At 43.5% G+C, this 15,378-nt stretch overlaps 1 protein-coding gene across 4 annotated transcripts in view; it reads right to left on the reverse strand.

Annotated features, from left to right (window-relative positions):
* Positions 1-15,378, reverse strand: part of CDKL1 (cyclin dependent kinase like 1) — a 53,634-nt gene that overhangs the window by 21,452 nt on the left and 16,804 nt on the right. For all 4 annotated transcript variants that reach the window (XM_027553705.1, XM_027553703.1, XM_027553704.1 and 1 more), the window contains exon 3: positions 4,132-4,253. In XM_027553705.1, coding sequence (XP_027409506.1) covers positions 4,132-4,253 — 122 coding nt within the window. The remainder of the gene's footprint in view (positions 1-4,131; positions 4,254-15,378) is intronic.

Below are 15,378 nucleotides of genomic sequence, written 5' to 3' on the forward strand. Positions count from 1 at the left end.
AATTATCAGAAGCAGCATACGTGCCCAGTCGCTCAGTCATGTCCAATTCTTTGCAAACCCATGGCCTATATGTAGCCCACCAGGTTCCTCTGTCCATGGGATTCTCCAGGCAAGAACACTAGAGTGGGTTGCCATTCCCTCCTCCAGGGGATCTTCCCGACCAGGGATCATACTCGAGTCTCCTGCATTGGCAGGTGGATTCTTTACCACTGAGCTATCTGGGAAGCCCTATCAGAAGCAGACCCACTGATTGCCAAATTGCCCTCTGTCCAACAGTGTACTGATCATTTCCTTTGACAGTATTAGGTTTAGAAAATTTTAATCAAAGTAATTATTTTTAAATGAAAAAAAAAAAACACATTGTTTTGATTACTCTTTAAAATCATCTTGTAAGGATCAATTTATTGATTTGCTGACTCAATCACTACACAAGAGTACTGGGAATGTACCAAGTGCCAAAAATTAACCTAGAAATTACTGAGGATACACAGGTGAGGAAGATACAACTTTTGCCCTTGAATATTTTATAGTTTACTGGGCAAATATAAATAATCCTGGAAGATATAATGAATACCAGAGGAAGGAACTCTCACCTCTCCTAAAGGGGATATCATTAGGAGGTCATATTTGGACTGTATCCAAGGACAAGCAGGAGTTTGCCAGGCAGAGTAGAGAAGGTAAGGCAAACCAGGTATCCTAAAGCCTGGAATGCAAATAATTTCATGGGGTTGAAAACTGGTGGGGAGTGGGATGGACTTACAGAGTGAGACCTTGTATTGCATGCTAGGGGTTTTCACCACACCAGTAAGCTTTGCTGCTGCTGCTAAGTTGCTTCAGTCGTGTCTGACTCTGTGCGACCCCAGAGATGGCAGCCCACCAGGCTCCCCCGTCCCTGGGATTCTCCAGGCAAGAATACTGGAGTGGGTTGCCATTTCCTTCTCCAATGCATGAAAGTGAAAAGTGAAAGTGAAGTCGCTCAGTTGTGTCTGACTCCTAGTGACCCCATGGACTGCAGCCTACCAGGCTCCTCCGTCCATGGGATTTTCCAGGCAAGAGTACTGGAGTGGGGTGCCACTGCCTTCTCCGAGTAAGCTTTGAGGAGCTACCAAGTGACTTATGCTGGGGAGTGGCATGGTCCACTTTTTATTTTAGATATCTGGCAGGTTGATCCTCCTTGAGTTTGCCTCTTTACCCCTCTGCCCGGTGATCACTATATTCCCAGGTACAAATTTCTAAAATATAAAGTGGAACATGCCACTTCCCTAAATAGTACAAAAGTTAGTCACTCAGTCGAGTCCGACTCTTTGTGACCCCATGGGCCGTATGTAGACCACCAGGCTCCTCTGTCCTTGGAATTCTCTGGGCAAGTATACTGGAGTAGGTTGCTGTTTCCTTCTCCAGGGGATCTTTCCAACCCAGGGATTGAACCCAGGTCTACCAGATTGCAGGCAGAATCTTTACAGACTGAGCCACCAGGGATGCCACTCCTACCTAGTATAATGAAAAGTTACTTTTATTTTTAAAACGCACACAAACAAAAATCCTTAAACTTCAAAGTAAATAGATAATGATCTGATTTAGAATAAATCTTAGTTTTCAAACTTGCTCATTTATTGGTGTTCCTTAAGTCAGTCTTATATTTGATAAACCATAGCACAGTGTCATTTAGAAATGAAGTTGCTTGTACTTAACCACACATGTGTCTACCAGACAGTCCCTTCTCTAACCCACCTCTATATTAAAGCATTTTCTGGAACACATATTGGAGATTTTAGCCAGCAGAATTAAAAAGAAAAAAATCTGCCTCCAGGACTCTCATCCCTCCTTGTCCTGTCTTTTTATTCTTCTGCTTAAACTACATGCTAAAAAAAGAACTGACTCCCAATTGCTTTCAACCTCCCACTAATCAGTTGGCAAATGACTCAATCGAACATGATTAATCAAATTCTCTGCAACAACTCCCTAGTTAGCCATGGCACAAGTAACTTATACTAGTAGGCTTAATCGAAGTGTCACTTGCAAGCTGTCAAAAGAGCAAATACCAGCACACTAAATGTTTTCTTCCTTGAACACATAATTTCTCTGTATCAGTGACTTTCTGAAGACAGGAAGTCTGTCCTCTGTCCTTTGTGTAAACTAACAAGAAAAGCCGCCTGTGCCATGGTCACTAACAAATCAAGAGCCACTTTAATCCCATCTGCCCAGAGGTCACGCTGGATCATGTATAACCACCACCACATGGCAGAGCAAGCTCTTGGCCAAGGCTTGAAAGCCTTGTTGAGTGAGCCTCAGCCTCCAGCCACTGGAGTGCGAACGAGAGTCAGGATGCAGCACCCTTCCATCACTCTGATCTCTGGTGCACTCTGCAGATTATCCCCAGCCAAAGCTGAGCTCCCAGGAATACAGCAAAAGGAGAAGATGGGATATCCTTTTCTGTTCGACTTCTGGGGAGTCTCCTTACCTTTCAAGCCAGAGACCACCTCCTCTGTGAAGTATTCTTTGATTGACCCACTTTGAATCCTATCTCCCTGGGCCTGCTAATCATTCTACCTTCTTCCTCCAGCACAGTGATAGCTTCCAGGGATAACTGCATCACTGAAGCTGAGCCAACCAGTCTTCTACTGGACCTTCTGTGCAGACGCCACTTTCTTCTAGAATTTCCTTTCTTCTAGAATGGCTACACAGGGTGATAAAAGCCTACAGCAATGCTTTCCACTACATACTTTTCCTTTCCTAACACCTTCCATCTCACAGCACACATATGCCCTCCAAAATCAACCCTGTAGGGGAGACTCACCTGAAAGGCAGAATGAAGCCAATACGGAAAGAAGAGTTGGGAGGGAGAGGGAGAGAAAAGGAAAGAGAAAGCCCCACCTAAGGTGCTCTGCCTTAAAGACGCCCAGCTGAGAGAAGCCAAACTCCAGCTTGCATTCTGCTCACCCTCACAAGGAGCTACCTTCAGAGGAACAGATTCCCCCACACTGCGCTGGTTTTTCAAACAAAGGCTCTGTCTGCTCACCAGGACTTTCTGCTGCTGCACACAAAGGTGCTGCCTGTGCTGTTGCTGCTGCTGCTGCTGCTGCTGCTAAGTCGTGTCAGTTGTTTCCGACTCTGTGCGACCCCATAGCTGTCTGTGCTAGAAACGTGTTAAGATCAGCAGAGCCTCCAGAGTCACCTTCCCAATTACAGCCACCACCACTTCCTTTTTCACTTACACCAGCGTCAGTTAGGTTTTTGTCATTTGTAACCAAAAAAACTCTGACCAATACTGCAGACCGGATACCCGGATTGCTTCAGATAAAACACTGCTGCCCTGCAAATAGGTTCATCAGTACCATTTTGACGCAGAGATAGAGAGCAGACTTGTGGATACAGTGGGGGAAGGAGAGAGTGGGACGATTTAAGAGAGTAGCACTGAAACATACACATTACCATATGTAAAATGGATAGCTAGTTGGAAGTCAACGTAGGGAGCTCAACCTGGCTCTCTGTGACAACTGAGAAGTGTGGGATGCAGTAGGAAGGGGGAGGGAGCTTCAAGAGGGTGAGAACACATATACTGCTGTTGTTCTGTCGCTCAGTCCTGTCTGACTCTGCGACCCCACGGACTGCAACTTGCCAGACTTCCCCGTCCTTCACTATGTACATACTTGTGGTTGATTCACATTGATGTATGGCAGAAACTAACACAATGTTGCCAAGTAATTATCCTCCAATTAAGAATAAATAAGTTTTAAAAAATATTTATAAAAACACTGTTTTAGCCTTACATTTCCTATGAGCCATTGTCTTTGAAGTCTTCCTTTCAACCTCCAAGTCCTTATGCTTCCCTTGGCTGGCGTGGAATAATTGATAGCCTTCCTTTTCTTTCCTAGAGACTGATATAGCATCTATGTAGAGATAACATACCAAAGAAATCAAGTTCAACCTAATAACATGGTTGCTGCTTTCTTCATGAAAATGACTAGTTATGATCCCTTTCCCAACATTTCTGGCAACCCCTCAGCAGCAGAGTATGCTGACCAAACACTGGCTGTCCCTGCCTACCATGAAAAAGGGTCATAGCTCATCTTCCCTCGCCAACCCTGGTGTGTTTTGTTGGGTTTTGTTTATAAAGGACTGGTCACTCACCCTCTTTGGTGTCTGTCCAGCTCATGGAGCACCGTGTGGTCACAGTATTCAAACACCAGGTGAAGCCTCCGCTTCCTCCTGAAGACTTCGATGAGGTTGACGAGATTGGGATGCTTGAGTTGCTGAAAACACAAAAAGCGAGGTGCTAAACTGGAGTTGTGAAAGACAGTTTACTGTCTTTCAACAGAAGAAAGATGTTTGTCCTTTACAAAAATTCTTGTCTTGGATTGAAGGAGGCTGTAGATGGTACAATCTTAACTTCTCTTGATGAGCTGTTTGGGCTTCCCAGGTGGCACAGTGGTAAGGAATCCACCTGCCATTGTAGGAGATGCAGAAGATGCAGGTTTGATCCCTGGGTCGGGAAGATTCCCCTGGAGAAGGAAATGGCAACCCACTCCAGCATTCTTGCCTGGGAAGTCCCATGGACAGTGGAGCCTGGTGGGTTATATAGTCCACGGGGTTGCAAAGAGTCGGACAAGACAGAGCAACTGAACACGCACACACGTAAAAAATGATCATAACCCTGGTGGCTGGTGAAGGCAAAGAGATATGAGAAGGCTGGGAAAGGAGAATGAAAAAGAGGGGGGCAGTGGTTAGTTAACATGAACTCATCCTTAAGGCTCAGATCAAGTGTCCTTTCCTAAAGGTGTCTTTCTGATCTCCCCAGACTGGTTCAGTGTCCCCTGTAGCTCCCTGAAGTATGAATCCTTTGGAATCCTTCAAAATTACTATTTGTTCAATTGATTTTTTTTAATGAACTCTGTTGTCGATAGATATAATAGATACACAGAATGTAAGATTCATGATAGACATCAGGGTCTGTGTTCTCCTGTTTCCTCAAAATGATGTCATGCCCCCAGCACACAGCCTTGTACATAATAGGCATCTGATCATTATTTGTGAATGAATAAGTCAGGTTTCCTAGGCTGATGAAACATTTTAAAACAGAAAAATCAGAAGACTCTCCAATCTGACATGCCTAAAGGGCTGCATCTAGAAAGAACAGGCAGGAGTGAATGTTGGTGTTGGCAGAGATAAATCTTGTACTTGGCTTTCTGGGCCCTTCTGTCTATAATCTGATTGGAAATACCTACAACTAAGCAAACTAACTACTGGTTAACGTTCTTCAGGGCTTGAAGGTCTCCAGGCAGTGATCTAAGAGAACAAAAAAGAGCCTGAAAAGCTTCTTAAGGCTCCAGTCTCAGAAATCAGGTGATATAACTTCTGCCTCATTCTACTGGTCACAGCAAATCATGAGACCCACCCAGACTAAGCCCACAAGAAAATATAGAACTGGCAAAAATTTTGTTCAGATTTCCCATAAGACGTTATAAAAACCTGAATGATCTTTTTGGCCAACCCAGTACCACAAGGAGAGCAGGGCCCAGGTGTCCCGGCCAAGCTCAGCTCCTGCTGACCACCCCCACTTAATTCAGCTACATGAGCAAGCTCCGGTAAGACCAGCCGAAGGAGCAATCAGCCAAGCCACAGTTGTGAGAAATAAGAAATCATTCTTCTTTAAGCTACTGAGTTTTGGGGAGCTCTGTTAATACAGGACTAGATAACTCGGTTGGGGAACTTTTGAAAACCAGGGATGCCCGAGCCCCACTCCCAGAGATTCTGAATTGGTCTTAGGCAAGGGCCAGCCATCTATTTTCCCCCCAAAATTGTCCGGGTGATTTAATACATAGACAGAAGTATTAATCATAGGCAAACAGATATTTCAGACATGATAAAAGGCAGGAGAAAAACTGAAGTTCTTGAACTGCACAGTATAGTATATTTGTATGGACAATGAGAAAAGAAGAACCCAGCAAGGAAAATACCAAAAAAAACACAATTATTTTCTCATTTTCTTTGTCTAACACCTCTATCTTCAAGATGTGAACTTCCTGCCCCAGACATTACACTTGATGGAGCAAAATAAAACAGCCAAGACACTCTTAAAGCCCACTAGCCACATCTGGGCCTTTGAATAGAAGGCATTCCAAGCTATAAAGCTCCACACTTATATTCCCATATCTGGAATATGGGACACCAGGGGCTTCCCTGGTGGCTCAGATGGGAAAGAATCTGCCTGCAATGTGGGAGACCCAGGTTTAATCCCTGAGTCAGGAAGGTCCCCTGGAGAAGGGAATGGCTACTCACTCAAGTAATCTTGCCTGGAGAATTCCACGGACAGAAGAGCCTAGTAGGCTACAGTCCATAGGATTGCAAAGAATTGGACATGACTGAGCGACTAACACACACACATCTGGAAACATTTAGCCTGAACTAACAGAACAGTTAGTTCTGCTCTAAGAGGACAGAACTGACTACTGTTTCAACCAAAGAAGTGCACTGGCTCAAATGTCTCAAACAGAAAGCAATCAACCAAGTTTAAAGTGGTGGAGCGGGGGGGAGGCAGTTTAGACAGCAGGCAATTAGGGGAAAGCAGAAATTCTCTTATAAGCTCTGAAAAATAATTGTCTGTAGGCCAAGACCTCAAATCTTAGATTCTTTTAATTTTCCATGTTCCATATATAGTCCTCAATTCTACTGAAACAAATACCTGGAGCTTCTCAGATGCCAAGACTGGCACCTGCAACTTGTCACATTCATACGTGCAGAAATTGCCAGGGGCACTGTTGCCTCAGGGTAAAACCCAAAGATCCTCTCCACTTGACCTCTGCTTACCTCTGCAGCCTCATCCGGAGAAGGCAATGGCACCCCACTCCAGTACTCTTGCCTGGAAAATCCCATGGACAGAGGAGACTGGTGGGCTGCAGTCTATGGGGTCGCGAAGAGTCAGACACGACTGAGCGACTTCACTTTCACTTTTCACTTTCATGCATTGGAGAAGGAAATGGCAACCCACTCCAGTGTTCTTGCCTGGAGAATCCCAGGGACAGGGGAGCCTGGTGGGCTGCCATCTATGGGGTCGCACAGAATCGGACACCACTGAAGCGACTTAGCAGCAGCAGCAGCAGCAGCCTCATCTCTTATAACTCCCCCAGACTCACTGAACTTCCTCACTCTCGCTTCAGGACCTGTTCACCCAGCTGTTGCCCATCTTCCAGATGAATTTTTTTCTGTCCGGCCCCCTCGGCCCTGCTCAACAAATCTAAAAGAGTATAACTCTGGAACCATGGGTGCCGTGTAGCAGGTAGAAAGCACTGTCACAGCAGGACCCACTGAACTGCATGGACTAAATACTACATTACACCCGTCCTCCTGTTACTGCACACCTTTTGAAAAGTCAGATTCTAATAACTACACTGTAAGCTATTCTAATAACATATAGATTCTCTCCAATTTTTGAGCATTATAAATAATGTTTTGATAAACAGCCTACTAGCTGATTGACCTTAAATTGGGCTTCCCTGGTGGTTCAGCTGGTAAAGAATCCACCTGCAGTGAGGGAGACCTGGGTTCAATCCCTGGGTTGGGAAAATCCCCTGGAGAAGGGAACGGCAATCCACTCCGGTATTCCGGCCTAGAGAATTCCATGGACTATTCAGTCCATGAGGTTGCAAAGAGTCAGATACGACTGGGTGACTTTCACTTGGACATGTTAATTAACGTCTTTAGGTTTACCATTTGTGGGAGGAGGAAGCTCAGGGGCTGCTGTGACAAAGCATATGCAGCAGTGTCAGCCCACATCATCCTCTCCAGAAAGTTTAACTGTTAATATTTTTAAATAATTTTTTATTATTTTTAATTTTATTTTTGGTTGTGCTGGATCTTCATTGTTGCACATGGGCTTTCTGTAGTCGCAGCGTGGGGGCTAGTCTTCACTGGGGTGCTCAGCCTCTTGTTGCGGTGGCTTCTCTCGTTGCGAAGCACAGGCTCTAGACTCACGGGCTTCAGTAGATGCAGCACACACAGGCTCAGTAGTTGTGACACATGGGCTTAGTTGCTCCACAGGGATCTTCCCGGACCAGGGATCGAAACTGTGTGCCCTGCATTGGCAGGTGGATTCTTATCCAATGTGCCACCAAGGAAGTCCTGTTAATATTATTGGGAGTTCAATCTATTTCTATTTAGGCTGACTATCTCAATTCATTTTATTCAACAAGTATTTATCTATCTTAGTATGCATAAGGCACTCTGATAGTCCTAATGATACAGAGATAATACAGCAAGTACCAAACCTACTCTCATGAAGCTTAGAAACTAGAAGGGGAGACAGATGCTCAACAAGTAATTACAGACGTGGTAAGTGTTACCAAAAGCCAGGGAAAGGGTACCTGGCTTGAGGGTGTTGAGTGGTCCAGGGAGTGGTCCAGTGGTTCCTGAGGAAGGTGGCCATTTAGGAAGTTAGTTGGAAAGCCCCAGGAATACAACATAAATAGGCATGGCCACACTGCTTTCCAAAAGGATGGAACACACTTAGACCTCCGCCAGGAGTGTGAGAGTACATTTTACCATACCATTGAGGCATTAATAGATATTTAAGGTTTGTGACGTAGATTGCTAAATTACTTCTCAAGAGGGCTTACAATGCCTCCAGCAACACGGGAAGGTGTCACGTGATATTTAAACCACTCATCTCTCCTATTTTCTGCCGTAAGATAAGCTTTACATAGCTGTAAATAGCCAATAACTTATTTCTCAACCTATTTTCAGAAAAGTGTTCATTTAGAGAAGTCAATCACTAAAACTAAATCCCAATTAGGACTCACAAATCTTAAACTGTAAATATTTTTTGTAAATATTTTTAAATAAATTATTAACTCTCTGTAGGTTGCCAGGATTCTGGGTTGACCTGAAAACATGCTAGAGCAGCAGATATCTGGGAGACAGCTCCTGTCCTGGCTGTGTTCATTTATTCAAAAAAGGTCTCCGGAGTGTCTGCTCAGCCTCAGGCACTGTTCAAGGCACTAGGGAAACACTGGCGAAGGGGACAAGGGGCTCAAGCATTAAGCAGAGAAGTGCCACGGAGCCCTCCGTGTACAAGAATCTAGGCTGCCTTAGAGAAACTGTTCTTAGGAAGTGACTCTGAACCAGAGTCCTGGAGGGTGAGAAAGGTCTGACCAGAAAAGGGCAGGGATGGTAGAGGGATGGTGGCTTTCCAGACAGAGGGTTGGCTCTGAGCTAGGAGGGAACTTACGCCACCTAAGGAACTGCAAGATGGTGTGGTCTGCATGTCAAACACGTGGAACCGATACCAGAGAGACAGGCAGAAGGCAGGTTCTCTGGGGCACTGAAGGACATGATAAGAAATTTACGCTTCACCCTAAATGCAATGAGAAGCTACTGGAATGAATTTTAACAAGAAGTGATATGGATACCATTTGGGTCTTTGTTGCTATGTGGGCTTTTCTCTAGTTGCAGTGAGCGGGGGCTACTCTCCAGTTGCTCTGTGCAGGCTTCTCATTGCAGTGGCTTCTCTTGTTGCAAAACAAGAGCTTTAGGGTGCATGGGCATCAGTAGTTGCTGTTCCCAGGCTCTAGGGCACAGGCTCAGTAATTGTGGTGCACGAACTTAATTGCTTTGTGGTATGTGGGATCCTCCCAGATCAGGGTTTGAACCCAGGTCTCCTGCATTGACAGGCAGATTCTTCACTACTGAGCCACCAGAAATCCCACCATCTGGGTGTTTTAAAGCTCACTATGGTGGCAGGATACAGAATGGCTCAGAGGAGGCAACATGACTAGAGGAGCCTGCTAACTGAGAGCTTGGAGCAGAGAAGAGGCAGGGGAGATGGGGAGATAGGCACTGTTTGGAAACAGACTTTATTATTAGGATAGTCAGGATGTGGTGATGGGCTGGAGCTGAGGGATGGAGGAGAGAGTGATGATCAAAGGTTTGTGTAATGGGGTGGATGGTGGTACCATGACTGAGAGAAAAAGCAGGTTTTGAAGGGAAGGACCTACAGCTTTGGCGCACTGGGCTGACAGGGACTCTGAGATACCAAAGTAGAGGTGTCAGGTTGGCTGGAGTTTGAGCTGAAGATAAAAGCTGGGGCGTTAGTGTGAGTGTAAGCAAAGCCATGGTGAGAAGTGATACCCAGAAGAATGAGTGAGAAGAGCGAGGCTCAAGGAGCCCAGCACCCAGATAAGTGGTAGATGAGGAGGAAGTGGAGAAGGGGAAAGGGAAGATGGTGCCCCAAGATAAGAGAGAAAACAGCAGAACATAACACGATGGAGATACAGTGATAAGAGTACACTTACTCCACGAAGATGCTGCTGCTGAAAAGTCAAGCTGGGGAGAAGGGGTTCGTGTGACCTCACTGGAAGCAGCAGTGATACCAGGAGCCAGATGTCATGAATTTAGCATCCCCAAACCATCTGTCTCCTTTCTCTTATTGACTCCCCTGACCCTAGGGGCTGAACTCAGAGGAGCACCTGTGGTTCTGAATCCAGTTTGCAACTGGTTGCCTAGAGGTCTTGACCAGAGCTCCAATATTGTGAATGTTTGCATTGATGAAAGTCTGGATGTTTCTACCTCAAAGCTGAATGGGCTGTTTAGGGGCATTGGGAGGAATTAGATGAGAAGAATCAAGCAGCAATCTGGATGGACCGTCAAAGGTTTACTCAACGTGTTTATTATACAAGAAGTCTTAATGGAATAGACTAAATTACCATACATACTATGAAGATGTAGTTCAGGGCTCTTCTAATTAAAATTCCTTCCTGTTTATGAGTATGTGAAGCCAAAGCCCCAGCCCTGGCCTCATTCCTCAGCACTCTGATTCGTGCTGGCCCAATCCTGAGGATCTCAGTGCCTCATCCCACGTCAGTCACCATCCTTCAGTTCTTCTATATCTAGAAGCCTGGGTTGGCTCACACTCAGATTTAGTTTCTCTTATATAAAAGTTTCTGCCTTTGCTGCTGCTATTTTATTTTGGTCTCTCTTCTTTTTATTTTCTCTGCATTTTGAAATATTCCTATTATGCTGCAAAGTGAAGCGTTTTTCTCTGACTTTAAAAAAGAACTGTGTTTTATCCGCTGGATTTAACCTGAGCCCTTGTCATAAGCTCAGGCTTTTCTACACCTTCTAAGGTCAAATGTTTGGCCTTAGCATTCTGAAGGATTTTTGACCTGGTTGCCAACCTTTCAGATCAGGAAATGTTGCTTTAAAGCCTTGGTTACCAAGATTCTCTTGAAAACGCTGGTGATGTATGCCGAGCCTGCAGTCTCTGGCATCAGTGGATTGGGGCCGAGAAGCAGCTGTCCATGTTAGATAAGCCCTGGATACCTGAGTTTATCACAGTCCCTACTACTCCCTGACACGAAGGACCTTTAACATCACTCTTTCATTATTAATTTTCTTAAAAGTGAGATATTTAAATGCCCAAGTTTCTATCAAAAGTGGGGAAATGTATAAGCGATAGAAATAACTGCATATTTTAATGCAAATAAAAGATTTGTTTATGAAAGCAAATCATTTCTCCCCTACCTGCCTGGCCCCTGCAGATACTGGGTTTGGAACCTCTGTCCTATGAACTCCTCAGCACTCACATGTTCTGGATTGGTCAGTATACAGACCACTACATCCGTGGTCTCTTCTATCCCCTGGTCTCTGTTCTTTGTGGGGGAGAATGGGGGGATATTTATCCTGTCTGTGCTTTAGAGAAAAGAAACAGGCTATTTTTTCAATGATCATATCCTGTTTTCCTTCCAAAAACATTCTTCTTTTCCCACAAATTTGTGGTAAATAACAAAAGAACAAGGATTAAAATTTAGAAAGTGAGAGCTGTCTTGGTAAAATGTTTTTCACAAGCCTCTGCAATTTTTGAACTTGACTCTTAGTCACAGATACATAGATCTTGTTGCAGGAATTTTTCATCACTTAATATTCACCCAGAATGGAAAAAAGTGATGTCCCCCTCTTTATAATAATTCATCCTGGGTACATCCCAAGGATTCCCAGGTCAGCATATGATAATACTCTCAAGGGCTTGAGACCCAGCAAGGTTTGTGGTGGTGTTCAGTCACCCAGTCATGTCTGACTCTGTATGACCCCAAGGACTTTAGCCTGCCAGGATCTTCTGTCCATGGGATTTCCCAGGCAAGAATACTGCAGTTACCATTTCCTTCTCCAGGGGATCTTCCTGACCCAGGGATCAAAACTGCGTCTTCTGCATTGGCAGATAGATTCTTTGCCACCTGGGAAGCCCCACTTTATAGTAGCCTCGTATAACTGATAGAATTTCTTCAAAGTAGCCTAGCCTATATACTAATGAATGAACCATTATAAAATGTTTATCGCATACAGTATTATAGTCATATTCATAACACAGTATTGGAAACACTGTTACATTTTTTTAAAATTCACTTACCTGAGATAATAGACTGATATTCAGTTTCTCCCTTTATAAGAGAGGGAGAGAGATATATACTGTACATAACATGATCTTTTGAAAGCAAAGTTATAAAGCTGTGAGAACTAACACATAATTTTATATCAAGTGTCACCTACCTTATCATGCTTATGTAAGGATAGACTAATATTTATGTATATTTTATATATTCATGACACATGTAACTTTTCCATAATTGTTTTTGATTATTTCTAGGTTACACAGGTCATCTGTGAGTTACTTCAACTGTTGCAAACCTCCAAAATTTTTTCTAACATATGTATTGAAAAAATTCACATGTAAGTGACTACAAACTTACACATGGAACATGCAGTTTAAACCCATGTTGTTCAAGGGTCAACTGTGTTAAGTGTAAAAAAGAAATGATTGGATAGTATATATTTGTGTCTGTGTTTTAGAGGGAAACACATGTCCTTACATGAGCACAGGCATCCTTTGGAGAGACCGCCATTGTTCAGGGGATAAGAATGTAGAGTGAGGGATAAGGCAGGTTTCTTTTCCACTGCACGTTCTTCTGCACCTTCCATCTTGTTTTCTTACATAAGCATACTTACTTATGTAAACATGATTTTTACTTTACCGTAAAAAATAGTTTTAAAAGATTTGCATAAGTCTCTTCACTATATTGTAAAACCAAGATAAATATTTTGAAGTTAGTTTCAGAGAGCTAGTTAATACATCAGCTTTGTGGTGGGGGGAGCTATTTTCATGATTTTAAAAGCTATTTAATTATCACCACCATCTCTGACCTAGAGGAAAATATTCCACACCCCTCACAGTGCTGTTGAGGAATTGTTCTTTAACACTTTTGGTAAAGGAAAGCTGCCTTGATCCCACATTTCCTTTAAATGCCCAGAGACACATGGTAGATACCCTGGCTAACACCTTAGTTTTGGGGACAGCTAGAGAAGGGGCCCCGGTGGCTCAGGCAGTAAAGAATCTGCCTTCAATGCAGGAGGCCTGGGTTCGATCCCTGGGTCTAGAAGATCTCCTGGAGAAGGGCACGGCAACTCACTCCCGTATTCTTGCCTGGAGAATTCCATGGACTGAGAAGCTTGGCAGATTACAGTCCATGGGGTCACAAAGAGGCAGACACAACTGAGAGACTAACACTTTCAGAGAAGGAATGGGTGTGACATGGGGGGGAGGAGGAAGAACTAAAAAAGCTGGAATCAGAGGTGGAAAGGTGAAGTTAATTTACATTAGGTCTGCCGTAGACAGCATGGATGGTCAGAATGCGCCAGGTAGGTCCTCTGGCCAGAGACCTGGGCTGAGATCTCTTCTGCCTTCCTCTCAAGACCCATCACAGGCAGGCTAAGGATGAGCACAGCAGATGCTCAGTTTGTTTTACTGGTTAATGAAGTTTTTGAAAAGTACTAGGAAAGAAGCAATAGCACCAATGTGATCAAAATGAGAATGAACCATGACACAGCCAAAAATTCATGCAGTAGCTCAGTTGGTAAGGATTCCACCTGCAATGCAGGAGACCCTGGTTCGATTCCTGGGTTGGGAAGGTCCACTGGGGAAGGGAGAGGCTACCCACTCCAGTATTCTTGGGCTTCCCTAGTGGTTCAGCTGGTAAAGAATCCACCTGCAATGCAGGAGACCTAGGTTGGACTCTTGGGTCGGGAAGATCCCCTGGAGAAGGGAAAGGCTACCCAATCCAGTGTTCTGGCCTGGAAAATTCCATGGACTATACAGTCCATGGGGTCACAAAGAGTCAGACATGACTGAGCAACTTTCACTTTCAGTGTACTGATAGTTATAAAACAAATTATTTGTTAGGTTTTTATATAAAGTTGATAGCATAATTCATTTAAAAAATTCACCTTTCACTCTTCTAACAAAAAGGGAAATGAAATTCAGAGATTTTCTATCAGGCAATTTTACTCCAAAGCATTTTTACCACAGTGTGGTTAAAGTTAATAAGTAATAAAGAAGATTAATGATTAGCATGGAAATATGCCTGTTGAAAGCAAATTTGTGGTCTAAAACATCACTTCTGCCAAATAAAAAGGTGAGTTAAAACATTAAAAAAATTTAATGTGAAAGACACAAAGCTGGTCATTAAAAAAATTTTCATTCCATACAAAAAGTTCTACTTTCTAGAGTGGTTTGAATGTTTGATAACTATATATAACACAGTTGTCTACCTATAAACTTTTTTTTTTGGCTGGAAATAAAAAACAAGTGGCAAAAAAGCAATAGTATAATTATATTTCTTATCAATGTGCTTTATAAAATCATTTATTCAGCCTCCTTCTCCTGCTCTATGATATTTTCTAGAGTAAGGTGCGTGGCAGGGTATGTTTAAAAGCATTTAGAGTGCCGACAGATGGTGGCATGTGCTTAATCTCCTTGCAAATTGGGTATTTTTAAAAGGTAAGGAGTCTGTTTGTTGATGTCTGCTTCTTTGTTCTTGAAGTACAACCATGGCAGCTTTATCGCTTAGGAGTTCACTACACAGCAGGAACACGATCTTTCTAGACAAACACACGGTGAGCTAAGCCAAAAAAATCTTCTAATAAACAAACAGAAGAGTCTGTTACTATTTGCATTTAGTATGTTATCTTGTAAAAATAAAATCAAACAGGTCTCCACTTGTTGAATAAATAGGGAGAGAGGACGACAAGGGGGTTTGTTTGGTTTCTATCATTGTGGGCCAGGGAATGCTCCCCTTTGTCCTCCATGCTACTGACGACCAGTCTCTACAAAGTCCCAACACCTACATACATTAGCAATGAACCTCGAGGGTCAGATCTGCCCGTCTCCAGTATGAACATCTACAAAAAATGAAAGCTGTATAATCAGAAGGCTCCAAACTGAGCCTATATGCCAAATACTGTCTGTAGATGTGTTTTCTTTGGCCAGACTGCTGTTAAAAAAACTTTTTTTAAAATTATTTGTCACTGCTTTAAAGTCAGATTTCACTCTCACTT

Source organism: Bos indicus x Bos taurus, chromosome 10 (genome assembly GCF_003369695.1).
Source record: "Bos indicus x Bos taurus breed Angus x Brahman F1 hybrid chromosome 10, Bos_hybrid_MaternalHap_v2.0, whole genome shotgun sequence".
Classification (NCBI taxonomy): Eukaryota; Metazoa; Chordata; class Mammalia; order Artiodactyla; family Bovidae; genus Bos; species Bos indicus x Bos taurus.